We start from the raw sequence: 17,864 nt of genomic DNA, 5'->3' as shown, positions 1-17,864 counted from the left end.
TTGTGCCACTGACAAAGAGATAGGCCATGGCTGAAAAAGCCTATCAGAAAGCCAAAGGGAGGAGGAGGAGGAGGAGGGGGGTCACACTGCTGGTTTCTCTCAACATTTCCACTGCTCCCTTTCTGCTAGATACTGAGGTATGTACAAGGCAGGAAGCACTTCAGTGACGGGTGAAGTTTTGTTATCTTCCTCCTCCGCTCCACCCATTGTAATCCTGAAAGACAACATTGGAAAAAACTCAGTCAATGTTTTAATCCTTGAAAATGATTTTTGGCTACATTGCAGCAGTGAACAACATGTATTTACAGTTGTACATATTCTTAAACTTTACGTTACTTTACTATTATCTATTCAACATATAGATACTCATTGACTGGAAAGCTGATTGTTGTGGCTGTAATTCACATAAGAGTAATTTTTTATTCTGAAGGGAGGACAAACTAATTTGTTCTACTCCTATATAGCTGTTTGAATGTGCACAGGACAGGGAATGAGACATGGAAATAAGAACGTGTCATTTGTGCCTCCATCATCCCAGCCTGTCCATCTGCCATCAGAGGCTCCAGAGGTTTAGTGGGTTACATGCTCAAGCACATAACTCTGCCACAGCAATCACAATTAATCCCCTCCAAAGCTTCACAATCCCATAAATGTTATTGTATAGATGCACCAAGCAGCTAAAGATGGTGGCTCTAAAAATAAACCAAAACACACCAGCATGTCTTTTTTTCCATCTTAAATTATTGCTTTTAGGTTTTACGAAATGGCTGCTGTTGCCAGATATTTTCCTTTTTTTGTTTGTTTTGTTTTTTGCTTTCTGTTTATTTATTTATTTATTTATTTTTTAAATTCTATCGTAATACCCATCTGGCCCTGTCCGAATTTACCATTATTTTTTGTTAGTTTGTATCCCATCTGTTGTGCGTTTATTATACAGCTGTCTAGGCTTATGCTTCTTGATTATATTAAAGTTGGTATTCTGGAATAAAATTTATCTGTCAGCTCTGACAAAATGTAGGTGTCAGTTTTCGTGTGTATAAATGCATGTAATATAAACTTGTGCAATTTTTGAAGGCAATATATTCACATATCAGAGGAAAGGGTAAAGCTCAGCTTAATTGTTGGACTACTTTAAGCTCAAGCAGCGTTTATTGTTGTTCAGTGTGCTTGTATAAAAATAAATCATTCATCAAGAGATCTAATTCACAGTAGTTCTTCACGGTAGTTGTGATGGAGGAGAAAAAGGGAAAAGAAAATTATGAGCAAGTGGAAATTGGGCAACTTGCTTAATGTGTGTGATGCATGAATTTAATTGAATTGAATTTTTATTTTGTGGTTTTAGAGCTGGCCACTTAAACAAATGGGTCATCTATTTTGATCGAGTTGTGTTTTCAGTGTTGTTTCTCATGCAGACGGCAGCACGTTAAGGCTTTTGCTCAGGTGTCACGAGTCCTCTGTTTATGCAGGTGTTTTTCTGCACATCAGATTTCACATGCCTATGTATGTTTTAATTTCTGACTTGTTTTCATCCCCAAGAGTAAGAACAAATGCTGAATTTTTTTTTGTTTTGTTTTTTTGCAGTGAAGAAAGCCAAACTCCAAGGATCTCCAGGTGAGTGCAGTTCTCTTTATTAGTTCAGTCTTATCATACAAAATCAAACACTTTCCTTTCAACATATGTGGAATGACGCTATTAATAGCCTCACCCAATGTCAAACTGTGGGAGAATCCCCAAAGGTTAACTGCAACTCTTCTTAATGCGGTCGTTGTTGTAGTAGTATGTGTCAAATGTATCACACACATTCATCATCTCATGTAGGTTAATCACTCACATTCTGGCAAGTCACTGAAAGCCAGGTTTGATCTCGCATAATGTCCTGTGTCCTTCCATACCAAGGCCTGCGCAGGTGAGCTTAGATCGGTGGCTGCTTAGGCCAAATCCCGGTGCTCTCCACCTTAGCAAATCCCTCCAGTGTTTAGCCTAACGCCTGCTCTTAAGCCCTGTGACGTTTCTGTCACACTGGCAGGAAATCACCACGGCTTTGGATATGCCGGTGACATTTTACTGTCATTCACAGTCTTCATCTCACCTGCATAGTCAATTATCCAGCAGGCCTCTAGCTTTGTTTAGCGTGTATGTTCTGCAGTCCCTTCCCCTTCTTCCAGTCCCTTCTTGGTAAAACATAATGTTTATATTAGGAGTCTGCATTCTGTCACAAGTGGCTCTGCTGCTCTGAGATACTGGTTTTAAATGGTCAGTCTATGGTAGACATGTGCCCTGCACTTCTTCTGGGCCACGCCACGAGACACCTGCCCCAGAGCCAACTTCAGGGATAAGTCACCCTTAGGTGAAATATAAACTTCAGTCACTCCACTGTGCCACAGGGCCAAGAGGGATTTATCAGGCACAGTCACCCAAGAGATTTAGAACACAAAAGGAGATGTTGACAATGTAAATTGTATAAACCTAAAGAAAAAAAAAAAAAAAATCACCATTGAAAATCTCCTATTAAAAACATGATTGATTGAGCTGAAACAACTGGTCGGCTGAAACAACTAGTCTGCTTAACTAAGTCATCATATAATCATAATTAACCTGCTTTTTATTTTACATGTATATATACATTTGTGGTATTAAATTGTTTATGTTGCTTACAACACATACAGTCTTCATTGTCAAGGGCTCTGATGTGGCTCACTATCTTATTATGTTGCAGATAAGAAAATGTTTATCAAAGCTGCACAGTGTCTACTTTGTAGAAATCCATTTCATCTGCAAATTTATAGGAAAGGCATGTTGACATGAGTTTCCTTCCTTTATTTCACATACTTCCCATTCTGGTAGGAATTCTTGGAAGTAATTTTCCTTTTGTCTGTTTATTCAGGTTTAAGGAATGAAGTACTTAACATGTCATGGCTTTTTATTAATCTCTGTGATAACCCTTGCTTGCTCTGCAGAGGAAGGTCTGTGACTTATTGGAAGAACACTTAAAGTTTACATAAGGCTGGTCTGGGTTGTGTGTTTGCACTTCAACACACCTTCAGATGGATACTGGATACCTGTTAGGCCGAACTTTGACGGCCTTATATTACAGACATATGTCTGTACATTTTGAACTAAAGGTGACCTTGGACTGGCCATTGGCCAGCTGTCTTACTTTCCACCAAAGGCCACAGGAAACTGGGGCTCGATAAGAGCTTTGTGTTACTGTGTGTATGTCCAGTTTCTGCATGTTTGCCTGCCAACAAATTTCAGTATGCACGTACTTTCATTTTGTAAATTACTGTGGTGCCTACATCAACATCTATTCACATTATACTTGGTGTAGAATTTTGTACACAAGAGAGACTCATGAGGTAGTCCCATCGATGGTATCTCAAAAGAAAAAAGTTTACCAATAGATTTATCTCTGCTGTTGCATGCAACATTGATGAGTGTTCTGAATTGGAAATGTCATGCTTCCAACTGCCTGCGTTTCCCTGACTAATTCACTGAAAACTCATCATCAATCAATAATGAATGATGACACAGAGGACTCGGGGTGAGCGGGTGGTTCACATGCAGGGACTGTGAGTGCTGTCTTAAAACATTGACAGGATGGCTGTTTTATCCTTTCATTCACCTCATCTGATTCCTGCCCTGCCAGGTATGCTTGGTCTGCTCTCTTTGTGCCACTGTGTGTACATGCATTTGTGCATAACAGAGAGAGTGAGCGTGTGCATGTTGTGCCGGATGAATTGTATATTATCAGTCCTCAAAGCAATCCAATGAGAAAGATCCCACAAAACCAAAATGTGTATGATTTTACAGTCGTATTGGGCAGAAGCTAAATTAATGTAGATTTACATATTGCTTGTTTTTGTGTGACGTAGGAAAGGCCCCAGGTTTGAATATATGATCTTGTTGCTGTGAAGTGATATTACTGCGCCACTATGTGTCTCCTTAACAAAAATAATTATTTTAATCAATCTTTGTTCATCCGTCTATTACTAAAAGCCTCAACAAATTTTCTAGGCCCGTAGCAATATTGATGTTGGTGATCTGGTGTAATCAAAAAATAATAATAATAGTAGTACAGAAATACATTGGCTGATAGTGTGTTTAAAGAAAGACTATCTTAAAACATAAACACAAACACATCTTGAAATGGATCCATTGCATAATGTGTTTATGCTCTCTGGTGAACAGACTGCAACAGTGACACTGCTTTGTGTTGTGGACTCATTGAGATATCTATATACAAGTATCAGTGTTCAAGATAACAGTGGCCCGCATATGATCACATGATCGATATAGTCTAGGTGAATTGTTAATGCTATGTGTGTCTTGTGTTTTTTGGTTTATTATTATTATTATTATTATTATTATTATTATTATTATTATTATATTGCATAACATGTCATCATATCCTGATTATTCTCAAACACCAATGCTGGTATAGACCTCATAAATCCATTATTAGTCAGCCCCTAGTGTGGAGAAATATAGTTTGTTTTGTTTGTTTGTTTGTTTTTTTTGCCAGGCAGTTACTGCTGCTTCCTCCTCAGCAGTGCAGATTGTATCAGTTGTACAGTGGACAGCGCCTGCAGTAAAAGGACCACAACCATTAAGTGGCTCTCATCTAATCCGACATCCTCTTCCCTTATCTCATCTATTCTATTCATGGGAGGCGGCGCAAGTGTGGTACAAAGCATGGTATATCTAATTAGGGAATGGCTTGAGCATCCCCCAGGCTTCTTTGTAATTATACCTGCGTTTTGTCGCCACTGCTCTCCAGAGACAGTAATTAGGTCTGCGTCTTGTCACTCACGCTCCTTTTGGGATGGCTGATTCTTTCAGACCACTGGCTGTTTTGCTGTTTAATCTTAATATGTGTTTAAATTGCGTGCCAGTGGAATGCAGGAAGAATCCACCTGTGTGGCAACTGTTTATGCTCTAATTGAGTCAAGAGTTGTATTTACTTATTTGGCTGCTCTGTGAAAGGTAATGTGCTGGGTGAATGTTTCAATATGTTGCTGCTGTAACCAGAACAATCTTTGTTTAGTGTCGTCATGGGATCAGTCCGCAAAGAAACAGCTGATGCTTCACTTTTATTTCCCATAGACCTTGTGCGTGTGCTCACACATCCATGGTGTGCACATGCGGTGGGCCTCAATGTTCAGGGTTTAGCCCAGAAATCTTGGCCCTCCAATTCATCCATTTATCAGTAGAAACCTCTGCACTTACTTTGACAGTTTTACATTGACCTCATTAAAACTAAAATTGATTTTGGAGACTGCAGCTTTTGTAAGTACATTGCATTACAGTGAATGGATCCAGTATGTCCTATGATCTCCTTCTGGGGCCATTGTTTTATATTTTTTATTTTCTGCCAAGAAAACTGTTTTGGAGTGTGTTTGTTTTTTTGTTTTTTTTTTTTTTTTTGTTTTTTTTTCCCTAATATTAAAAAAGAGGTAATGCACTTCTACTTTACACATTGCGCACATTGCGTTGGCTTTTTGATTTTGGTGCCCATTTTAACATTTTTCAGAGGGAACGTCACCGTGTCATGCCTCATAGCTGTATTAAGCTGCCTCTCCTGGAAAAATAGGCAATTAGCATTGCTGCTACTGTATAGATTGAGCTCAAGATGAGCTGGCATTGGCAACAACACAATACGCATGCAGTCGGGGTGACCACATGCATAAATCCTAGCTTTCTAATAACTCAACTCTGTTGCATTAGGGCAGCTGTGAAAAACATCACCTCTCAGAGGACTTGTTGGAGCCTCTTGTGTTGTGATGAACACAACAATAACTGAAGCTCTCAACAAAACCATTAACAAATAGCCATTCTTGTTAATGCTCGCTATTTAGCAAGAGCAAAATGGACTGCAACACTGGATAAGATATTTTATCTTGTACTCAGTGAAAATGGGGCATTCATTTTCATTGTTACTGTACACCAAAAAAATAGATACACCCTAATATACATTTTAGGTCATATGCCACAAGTGAGAGAGGACTTTGTCCATATTGCTCACTCCTTGTCCATCACACAACCTATCCTCAACATTAAAGCCATTTCAATCTACTCTTCTCCTGTAGCTGCTCATGTGCCCTGTAAGGGGCCAGACTTGAGCCACTGCAGGGAAGACTTCTAGTAAGGCTGGTAACTACCGTAGGTAAAACCAAGCACATTAGCACACAGGTTTGGTGCTACTCCACCGTGCTGCGGTAGTAGTTGTTGTTTTATGGGCTGTGTAATCCCCTCATTCCTACGGGCGTTGACAGCTGGTGCAGATGCTGTTGTTCCGCTGTGTCACACTACTGGCTAAGAAGAGACTGATGGAGATCATTAGGCATATGATGGATTTTTGAGTTTCTGAAGTGGTCACTCCTTGCAAAAATAGTCAGCTGATCACATAGGAAAGTTACCTGCCACCTTTGACCCCTTTGAAATTTATTTTTAGTCTTGATGGTATCAGGGCTGACAGAGACCTTTCCGGCAGTAGTAACAGGTCAGAAGGGACTTCCACTTCATTACATCATCAGAAGACCTGCTTCCTCTATTATATGCAAAATTTATAGAAGACGAGTTACAGTGAGATCAGGAGAAGCTGCAATTCACATTGCAGGAGGGATATAGCATGCGGTTTGAGCCTGTAGTGTATCTGCTCTGTGGGGTTGGCTCTGACTGGAGATTAACAGGGTCAGTTTTCTGCCCTGCCCTGGCTCGGCTTGGCTCAACAGGGGCGAGGGGGCTTATCTTCTTTCACTCTCACTAAAACTCCTGATGTATTTTTCTCCTGCACAAAGCCAAAGCAGAAGTGCCCTGGTCAGTATTACCTGTGTTACTTTGCACATTGGATCTTAGTCTACCTCACTTATTTATTATTTATATTTTATTTATTTATTGGTTGTTTATCCGTTTTGGTACATAACACTCCTCAAAGTGTTTTGACCTGGTTGTTCCCAGTAAATGATCATGCAGACTGTTGCATATATTGCATGTTGTCATTGAAGAAATATCTTCTCTGCCACTTCTTTACTTTTGAAATTTTATCTGAATAAGTGCATATTTTCCCTTATACAGCTTCCTGTGCAATGCTACCACCTCACCATAATTTAAACTTTCTTTTCTTTGTTTCAGACAAATTCAACACCTACGTGACACTGAAGGTCCAGAATGTCAAAAGCACAACCATCACTGTGCGTGGCGACCTGCCCTGCTGGGAACAGGATTTTATGTTGTAAGTTAATTTAACTACCTTTATGACCATTTATTAACTAGAATAAAGAAAAAGGTCATAGTAAACTGAAGAAAATGTCATAAAGACCTCACCTAATATGCAAAAGTGATATAAAGAACCACACCATTGCAGGCTTTGCATATTAAACAAGGCTGTCACACATGACTTTTTGGCGGTTTATCCTCCCAAGATTCTAATCTATGTAAGGGTACACAATGCGTGCTTCTATTACACACATACATATGTTTTACACCCCGTCCATGCAGTCACATTTCCTGCCTGTTATGCCACATGGCTACAGGAAAGGTGGCTGTTTTTCAAGTTCTGCGACTGCCTCTATGAAAACAGCTGTTGTTCATTTCCTCCCTGTAATTCATTGGTTTAATTTCCGCATTTTACTTTCCCTATGAAAGGTATCTATGGCGACAAGAGAGGCGGCACGTTGCTGCATGTGTGTCATTGTTTGTCTTTTGTAAACTCCCGCATTGGAACAGTGTTTGTTTTTCCAGACCTTCATCCTCCTACTGTCCATTAATGATGTGCCAGTTAGGTGTAATTCAACGTAAAAAATAATCATTCATTAGGGTTTCCAGCAAATGCTCAGCACCACCTGTTACAACCAAATGTGTGTTGTTTTTTTTTTGTTTTGTTTTGTTTTGTTTTGTTTTGTTTTTTTTAATTAAGAGTACAATGATTCTGCTGCATCTGAATGTATAGTTGTTTTCAGGAGCTGAATATTTAGATAACGTGCACTCACTCTCATAAACCAGGAGTATTTAAATTAAGTTAGCCATATGAGAAATAAAGTACCTAAAATGTTACCATAACAGATATTTAAACAATATAGCACAGCACTGCTTCGGTTTGAGACCAGTAGCCACCTAACCAGAATTTTTTTTAGATAAGCTATGCAGATACATAACCAGTTACATTTTGATCTTTATCTGCTCTGATGGCTTCTGCGTGATCGTGTGTGTTTCTGAGCTTGATGAAGTGATGCTTCCATGATAGCAGTTTCTGTAGATGACAAAATTCCCCACAGTGATTGTAAAATATATTAATGTCTATGGAAATCACATGTGATCAGCGAGAGACTTCCCAAATATCTTTGAGATTCAAGACAGGAAACATTTGTATTTTAATAAAAAAAAAACCAAACAAACAAACAAGATAAACCCCACACAATTTCAATGACCACCTAAAAATAAAAAGGCATCTCCCGTTTAAATTTAGCAACAGTTTGCTTTTAATACCTTGCTGTGTCATCTTGTGTAAGTGGATGATTTAGAAAGCCTTTGTCCGTGCACCTGGGCACCATGGATGTGCCACATCCTCCCCCTGCACTTTTCTCAATTAGCTGTTCTCTTTGATTGTCTTTTCTCTTATCTTCTCTTTGTTTAGCCTGTGGATAGCAGTAAACTGCCATAGAGAAGAATATGCAGATACCCTTGTTACACAGCTCCTTTCAAAAATGTATATGCCATTTTAGTGCTGTCATCAAGCTTTTTTTTTTCAGCTCTTTGTAAAGCATGTTGAATGGGGGGGGTAAAAAAAAAAAAAAAAAAAAAAGGCTGGCATGAATTATGACAGCTGATAGGCGACAAAATTGGGAAGTAATCTTTATCACCCAGTGGTAGTGCCCAGCAGCGATGATGTAGAAATTTCTGACGTGAATCGAATGTTTTCTCAAAGCATTCAATTATGTAGCTATTGTATTACTCCTATCTGCTGACATGCAAGAATGACCTTTTATTATTCAATTGTGATACCAGTTTGAATGAAGACACACTTTATTTGGCTTAGTGAGATCAACCGGCTGGACCTCGGCCTCATCGTTGAGGTGTGGAACAAAGGTCTCATCTGGGATACCATGGTGGGGACCTCCTGGATTCCTCTAAAGAGTATCCGACAGTCAGAGGAGGTGGGACGACACATCCAAATATTGCATAATTTGGCAAAAAAAAAAATAATAATTCCCTACTGACATAAAATTCTTTGATATACAAATCTGAAATGTGGTAATGAATGTGAACATATACAGAAAATGAAGCTGCATATCAGAATTTACATCAAATTGCAGGAGGGCTCTGGTGAATGGATTTTTCTGGATGCAGAGGTTTTGATGAAGGCAGATGAGATTTATGGCACGAAGAACCCAACTCCTCATCGAGTCCTGCTGGATACTCGCTTCGAGCTGCCGTTTGGTGAGTGTTGTTTCGTACTTTTGCTGTATGTTTTGTTTCCAGAATGAGGCAAATGACCAATAGTGAAACTTCACCTTTGACCATTCCAGCTGTGTTATGTATGGCATTTTTGCAATGTTGTCACCTCAAGTATCTTCTCTTACTAGAGTTGCTCCCTCAGTGATTAGAGTGTTCATCAGTGTTCCAAGGTACCTGAGGGCAAAATAAACCTTGATCCATGGAGTTGCACAAAGGCAGTGAATGCTTCCTGCTAAAATGTCAGCAGTCAGTTTCTGAGCTACACACACACACACACACGCACACACACACAAAAAAAGAAAAACTCCAGCCTGGGGTGCTGAGTGACGAGCTGATGACGTTGAGTAACCTGGTGTTCTGTTGCTTTATGCAAACACTGATTTTCTCCTGAATAGAGAATATAAGGACATAGAACAATGTCTTCTCCAGTAAGGTGTAAGACCACATGCTTCCTGAATCAGGTTAGGTTTTAACATCCATAAAATATTACATAGCTAGAACAGGTTTACTCTTCGAAATTTGTCATAGACATTGGTCTTGGTGTCTAATGTCTATCTGGTTGTAGTGGAGTTGCAGTGATTCTGTCCTGCATAATTTGGGCACAATGACTTATCAATGACAGTCTCCTTTATTAGCTTAGGTTCAGTAGATATAATTTTGTCTGTCCATGTTGTTCCATTGACGCCAACAGGGTTAAGGAACCATTAAGAATGCTTTTTGCTGAAATTTAGGCCCATCAGTCAAGTTCTGGAGATTTACAAAGCAAAGTTGGAATATATATTTATTTAAAGCTGCATTTTATTCATTATCTTACTTTTTTATCATTGCTTCTTAAAGTAGAGATAGTTTAGTAAGCAGCCACCCATTAACGCCAGCAGCAAAAATAGCATTTAATTAGTTTATTGCCATATGAAGATAAATAATAAAATATCAAATCTAATTTCAATCCTTTCCATCAACTCCTGGAAAAGAAATTGGGGCAGTTTAGCTGCTAGTTGTTTGACTATCATCATCAGGTAGTCATTGACCTTATCTGTCTACTATTTGGGGATTGGCAGGTAGAATACAGCTGGTTTATCAGAGTTTTTATGCTGAAAACAGTCAAACTATCACTGCGTCCATAAGAGTTGAAGTTAATTCATGCAGTGAAGCTGATTTAACTTAATGCCCTTCGAGATCAGAGTAAAATATCCTCTATTGTTCTCTTGCTCTTGGCATCCTTGACCACAGTTCTATCTCCATCGCCGCTGCAGCATGCACAGCTCGAGCCCTATGATCAAAAGGCATCAAAGTTAAAGCAGAGCGTCTGTTTGCTGAGTGGGAGACAGACTTGTTTGTCTGATTTAAGAGGAGACCTTTCAAGGTTGCAGTAGGTCATCATGACTCTCTGTGCCACCACATCCATTCATTAAAGCTGTGGGTCGGTGTCTCTTTGAAGCCCTGGCCTTTGTGCGTGTGGCCTTTAATGTGTGTCTGTCCGCAGTGTCACGCAAATCCCGCTGAAAAGTGGAATCTGTGAAAGTGCCTGATCTGAGAGAGAACAGTAATCAGTTCTCAGGTAATGCATACAGTACAAGCAGGGTTGAGTGGGGGGGGGGGGGATTCGGAAAGACACTCCAGTTGGTACCTCATTTCACAGTAAAGCCCCAGATGCAGTATATATTTACATAGATGAGCTTTATGTGCTGTATTTTCAATGACTGCTGGTATTCTCAGGTAATTAAAAAAAAAAAAAAAAAAAACAGGATGAAATTTAACAAATTTTATTCTATTTTACAAGCTGTTTCTTGTAATTCAATAATTTCTGGATTGTTACTGTCAACACTCATCTCTAACAACATTGAATCCTTGCTGTTTTTATGAAATGTCCCTAATGTTTGTGTTGCTCCTCCCTTAACAATTTGTGGCCATTGCTAACTGTTTTGACTTTTATTCTTCATTCCTAAGAGACTCATGAGAAATTAAACAGGCATAAATGTATTATGGCAACCTCCGTAACGTATGAAATCAGAAGGAGCAGAATGGAAACATCAAACACACACTTACATGAATATTTTATGCTTATTTTGTTCCCAGACATCCCCGATGATGAGGCACAGTATTGGACAGGAAAGCTTGAACGCATAAATACCATGAGAATCCATGATGAGGTAGAGTGCTGTTATTAAGGTTTTACTTTTTTGTTTGCACAGAGGCAAAACAGCACGTCAATGTATTGCAGTGGTAACCACACTGCCTTTCCTGAGTTAAATAATAGCTTACATTTTGATTTATTTTTTTTTTTCCTGTTAATTATGTCAACAGACATGACACATGCTGTTTTCTCTCTCTCATTTGTAGTACCCTCTCCAGGATGACATCCAGAGTCGCCCACTGCCATTTGCAGCGTCCCAGTGCTGTGAGTTTGCCTGCCTATACTGCTCTAAGCCAATAGATGGGGCCAATTGCACACCCTTCAACCTCTCCTTGAAATTATATCTCTGCTCACTTGACTCTATTATTCTGCCTAATGGAGAAACAGATTAATCTGCTGAAGTCAAAACTATTCACTTCAGATTAATTCAATAAATAAATGCTTTACAAAGCGTCCATCGCTTGCATGCTAAAGCTCTTCTTACCTTTGTGACAGTGTGGTTTCCAATTATAAGGTTCATTTATCCTACCACTTCTGCAACACAAGGACACTTTTTTACTTTCACACCTTTCTAGCTCCTCTGACTGTGCCTCTCACTTTTAACGTGTGCACTTTCACCAGGCAACTATTTCGGATGGGCTGACCCACTGAGTATGTAAAACACACTTTGATGAAATGTTCCCCCCTGGACAATCCTCAGTGCCCTCTGCATGTCCTAATGTCCTTTATCCCCAAATAACATCGAAAATAGAATGTTTCCATGCATTTTATGCTCGTTATTTCACTCTAACACTCCTTACTGTCTCCCTAATCCCCTTTGTCCATTTTTAACTGGTTTACCTTTTCCTCCTGTTTTCCTGTTAAATTTGCTCAATGCTGACGTTCAAGTTGCATTGCTTGTGTGTACCTAGTTCATCAATTAGTGGTTTGAAACTTACAAGCAAAAAAGAGATAGGAAGATTGCAACAGAATGCGTATGTTTCTATTTTTAAGAATGTCATAGGATTTCAGACATATTTGGCCATTGCAAATCAAGCTTTTGGATGATACCCTATCAAATCTGCAAATCAAATTTGCAGTTTCATCACTAAACTGGTGGGTGGCAGCATTTGTTCAGCTATATCTCTCTATCACCTTGACATTTCATTGTCCTCCTCTGCAAGAAGAGATATCAACAGGATCAGTTGATCCCTCCCCCTCTCACTTTATCGCTCTGAAAAGATAACACCTGCACTCAGATGTTCCCTCCAGCTGAGACCACCTTCCTCAAAGACATTTTCGGAGGTCACTCTCAAAAAGAAGTTTATGAGGGTTCCCTTCTTCTCTCATCATCTTCCTTTTGTACTGCTTCTATTTGTTCTCCTTCCTCTTTCCTGCTTCTGTTTATTCTTCTGCTTCTTCTACCAGATGAGAGTTTTTTGCAGTGTTTGTGTAGCAGTTACATGTAACTGCAGATCAATCTGAAGGAAACCCAAATGATGACACAGCTCAGTATACTTCATTTAACAATATGGAAGATATTGGGGATATTTTTTGCATGAATAAAGGCTACCTTTTTTTTTTTTTAAGCGCATGACCTTTGCTCTCTCAACCTCCGTAGTAACCTGGTATCCACTGACCCCAGTTTGTTTATTTCTGTTACTTGAGCTCTAAACACTTTTTTCCAGGCAAAATTTAAACTGAAATGCGTTATCCACTTTCACATGGGTTTGATAAAAAGCAGAATATGAAAATTTTGCTTATTTATGTAAAAAAGAAAGCAGACTTACTCATGTTTCAGCCTTGCTTAATGCACTTACATCATCATGTTGCCTGTTGCAGCTCTGGATGACCAGGACAGTGCTGTAGATGACCGGGACAGTGACTACCGCAGTGAGACAAGCAACAGTCTTCCCCCACGATATCACACAACGGCTCAGCCCAACTCCTCCATGCACCAGTACCCCATGGGACCTCGTATGCTGCACCACCCAGACTCCTGCACAGACTCTGTTCACAGTTTTGACCTAGACTACAGAGACCAGAGAGGAAGCAGGTAGACATTGTAAACGCACACACACTAGTCACGCACTCAGACATTGTTAAGCCAACGCACTTTTCTGGTCAAGTTGTAAATAGTACTGTCAGCTATGTTTCTCCCGTGTTTTGCCCAAAGCTGTTCTAAATGCATCTGATTTAAAAAAAAAAAAAAAAAAAAAAAAAGACTCTACAGCTGATTGTTTTAGAAGTGAACAAGCGTAACCTCTCGAAGGGTAACCAATCACGTTCTCTCATTCAGTTCCTTACCTGTACAGTTTTTTAATTTCTTTTGCCATAAAATGTAACTACATAATAGAATATTTAGCTTTACATTGACAGAAGTCATTTTTTTAAATAAATGATTCCTAAGTTTGTTTGTTTTTTTTTTCTTTTGGCTACACTGGAGCATCATGGTTTTTTTTCTGTGGGTGCTGGATTTCCGATTTGCCACAGTTATTGGTTCAGCTGTTCCAGTAGAGCAGCAGGGATATGGACTCCAGAGGCAGAATGGATCAGACTCTGTGTCCTCAGCCTAAGTACTGGAGTGAATAAAACTCTGGAGCTTTTTAACGCATATTATTGTTGGTTCTCCATTATCAATTAATGCATACTAATCGTTTTTTATGTTTAAAAACTAAATCTAATGAAGATGGCCAAAAGCATGGCCATTCATTCAGAGAATATTAAACATTATATTACTGTTGTAAAAAAATAGTAGTACATTAAACATGTCTAAGTAAATAAATTTAAGCTGGATTCCATCCATAAGACAAATATTCTCGGTGCATTGAATATACTTTACTGCACACGGATTGTGACAAAATACATGTGGACCAGTGAGACTGCTGCAAATCTGCCTGTGTGGACTGATAAAGAGTTGATCCGGATAATTCAGAATCAGAAAAAGAAATGGGATTAAAGCCAGGAACAAGTTCATTGTTCAAGTTTCTTTTTGTCTTGACGGTCTATTGTGGTGGTTAAAGTTCCTGATAGCTTCAAATGCTCTGAACTTGATTTAACCATTTCTCAGAGGAAATCCCCATGTCACACATGGAGGGGAGCGGTCGGTAACATACACATGTATTTCGTTGGTGAAAGCTTGTTCAACCTGTGCCATAGGGGGGTGATTCAGTGTGAATTTCTCATGAATGCTGCCACAAGTGATGAAATGCTGCTAAGCGTGGCTGTTGCTGTTGGGACCTACAAAGATCTATATTCAGAGAGGCACATGCAAACAGGAGCTGAGACTTCTACACGCATACAGTTGTATGAGCTATATTAAAAAATGGCAATTTCTGTTAATGTTAGAGGTGCAGTATTATTTGAAAAGTGACTACTATACTGAGGAACTTGTTCTGTCTGTTTGCATGTTTTCTGCTTAATTTCTCTTTTTTTTTCTTAATGCTTAACTTGTTTTTATTTGGATTTCTCTTTTTGTGTGTTTGCCTTTTCTTTCCTTGTACCTTTTCCTATCCTCATAAATGTATTATTAAATTAGATTATTAAACCAGAAGGGAAAGGTTCGCATTATACCTGTAGATTCTGGCATGGGTGTTGAAGATTGGGAAAACAAATACAAAGGGCAGGGCAAGCCTCAGCTTAGTGACTTCTTACATGATGAGGAGGACAATGTTATCCTTCGAATGGGAAGACCGTACCCTGAGCCACCACATTCTTCTGTCCGTCAAATTACTCAACATAGTGGTTTTCTGCCTTCCACCTACCCTGAGGGCTATGACACTATTGATCGACGGCGAAAGAAAACGATAAGGAACCCTGGAGGTTTGCATAGTGCAGCTGCAGACGAAATGAGAGAAGAGGCTTTTCCCTCTGACCTTGCACTGCTCCATGAGAAGAGAGGGGAGCTGTTTATGCGGCAGGTTGTGGAGATGCAGGAAGAGGAGGAGCGCATGACATCATGCCTCAGGCCATACAAGAATGGGCTTCTCTACAAGACGAGGATGTGGGCTAAAAATGAGCTGGACCACACATTGGAGAATTATGTGGCATATAAGAAAGAACAAGATGCTAGAATGCGAGCACGGTTTGATTTTGATTTAGTGAGTTCTGAAGATCTTCACTACTCCATAGGAGCAGAGGAGGAGATTGATGACTTGGCAGGAGGAAACCATCACCCAGACAATGCTAAGCATAATAGAGACAGGTATTCTTTTGGCCACACAGAGAATTCTCAGGGCCTTCATGAGAAGAAGTGTGGAAAGGCTAGAATTGGAGGATGGACTCCAGAGGCAATGCTCTCTCCTGTAGAGGAACCAAGTAATGAATATGTAGACCCTATGGATGAGCTCCAGTGTCTTGTTGAAACGGTTTCTGAATACCTTGCTGAAAAAGAGGAGGAAATTAGCAAGTATGGTTCCCTTCCTAAATCAAGTAAATCTAGGCTGTCATCTTTGGGAAGCAACAGAACCGATTCTTTTGGTGATGACCAAAATAGTTCTTCAAAGGATCCAAGAGTAGAAGCCCAATCACACACCTCTTCTGACCAGGGTGTTTCAGGGGTAAAAAATGCTGTGAGCTCATTATTTAGTTCTCTCACTGACAGAGTTGGGGGAGCCCCTAAACAGCCTGTGCCATCTCTCCAAGCACAATCAGCACAATCCTCACAATTGGGACTAACAAAACTCTTTTCCTTTATTCCTAAATCAAACAGTTCAGCTCCTGTAGCTGTTGTATCTCCGGTAGAAACATCTCCTGAAAAATCATTAAATCCATTGTCCTCCCAGCAACCACACGATGTCAAGACACAAGTTCATAGTGAAGAAACTAAAGCTCCCACATGGAGTCAGGCCCAAACAAAAGAACAAATACCCAAATTCCAAAGTACTCCAAGAAACTCAGTATTGGGTAAATTAAATCCTTTAAAGCTTTTTTCAGTAGAGGTAAATGGGAACTTGGATGAAGACAAACAGGCACCAGAGACCACATATTCACAAGACCATACAAAGCTGAATGGGAAATGTGTTCCCCAAGGTCCAGAGTTGATGGCAGCACATGAGGAATTTCGAAAATTAAGTTCATCACAAGATAAACAAAAGGAACAAAGTCAGGATGAAACAGGAGGACACAGTTCACTGATATACAAACAAATAAATGTGCCTGTTCCAGGGCCACCAAAGCCCGTGAGCCAAACCCAATCAACAAACGCAGGATTCTTTAGCCCTTTGAAGAAGTCATTAAGTTCATTAATCACACCTAGTGTCCCTGTTCCACCTCAGGGACCTCCCCCTGTGGCAGTTTACCCTGTGTTTAGAGCCACAGAGGATCCCAGAATGGAGAAGTCAGCAGAGGACCCATCATTGAGTAGTAAGGCTAAACAACCTTTCCACTCCTCTGAAAATGTCTCTCCTCATCAACGTCCTAAAGCAGAGGGAGGGATTTTCTCTGGTTTTTTAAAGTTTGCATCCAGTGAGGATGTTAGTGCCTCCACCATCCCAAACAATCCTGTTCAATCATATCATGCTTCTACTTCAACAGCCTCTTGCACCGTTACACAGGCTTCTGCAGTGCCAACAGAGAGCACTGAAAAAGGATGGTTTTCCAGTATATTTAACCCTACCTCTGCTCCCTCTGGTTCAAATCAGAATATTGCCAGTAATCTGCATCCCCAGAACAGCAAAGTGCCATCTGGCTCGCATGCACAACATACACAAATTCAGACACCACTGGCAGCTCATCATGGAAAGCAGCAGCATGAATCTCCCAATCAATCTCAATCACACAGTTTTTTGTCAGGTCTCCTTAAAGGAAGCTCGACAGAGGACATTGCTCATGTGGGCTCTAATCAACCAAAACAAGGAGGACTGCTTTCTGGACTTCTTAAATTTGGTTCTACTAGTGACCTATATGACAGTGCGCCTCAGCAGGCTTCCCATAACAATCAACCACCCAGGAGCAGTAATCCCCAACAGACTCCTCATCACCATCCCCCACAACAAACCTCTTCAGCTCTCCCAAAGGGGGGCCTTCTCTCAGGGCTGTTGAAGTTTTCGTCAACAGAAAATATACCCCAAAATACACAGCTGTGTGCTGAAGCTGACAAGCAGAGGAACGTCTGCAGCAATTACTCTGGTCAGCAGCAGACTTCAAACGAACATCGACAAGCACAACGTCAGCAAGAGGGGGTGTTGTCAGGCTTGCTTAAATTTACATCTCCTGAGAATACTTCAAGCAGCCAAACAGTTCACCACCAACAAAGCAGCATTAAACGTAATCAAGAGGGTTTCAACCAGCAGAAAGT

General features: G+C 40.0%; 1 protein-coding gene across 4 annotated transcripts in view; it reads left to right on the top strand.

The window, feature by feature from the left end:
- unc13bb (unc-13 homolog Bb (C. elegans)) overlaps positions 1-17,864 on the top strand; it is a 59,824-nt gene that overhangs the window by 5,614 nt on the left and 36,346 nt on the right. For all 4 annotated transcript variants that reach the window (XM_029515539.1, XM_029515538.1, XM_029515540.1 and 1 more), the window contains exons 2-8: positions 1,582-1,611; positions 7,132-7,231; positions 9,035-9,152; positions 9,312-9,435; positions 11,530-11,603; positions 11,794-11,851; positions 13,409-13,622. In XM_029515539.1, the coding sequence (XP_029371399.1) occupies positions 1,582-1,611; positions 7,132-7,231; positions 9,035-9,152; positions 9,312-9,435; positions 11,530-11,603; positions 11,794-11,851; positions 13,409-13,622 (718 nt within the window). The remainder of the gene's footprint in view (positions 1-1,581; positions 1,612-7,131; positions 7,232-9,034; positions 9,153-9,311; positions 9,436-11,529; positions 11,604-11,793; positions 11,852-13,408; positions 13,623-17,864) is intronic.

The sequence above is a fragment of the Echeneis naucrates genome, chromosome 12 (genome assembly GCF_900963305.1).
Source record: "Echeneis naucrates chromosome 12, fEcheNa1.1, whole genome shotgun sequence".
NCBI classification, from domain to species: Eukaryota; Metazoa; Chordata; class Actinopteri; order Carangiformes; family Echeneidae; genus Echeneis; species Echeneis naucrates.
The sequence above is the reverse complement of the archived record's forward strand: the minus strand, read 5'-3'. Positions and strand labels throughout refer to the sequence as shown.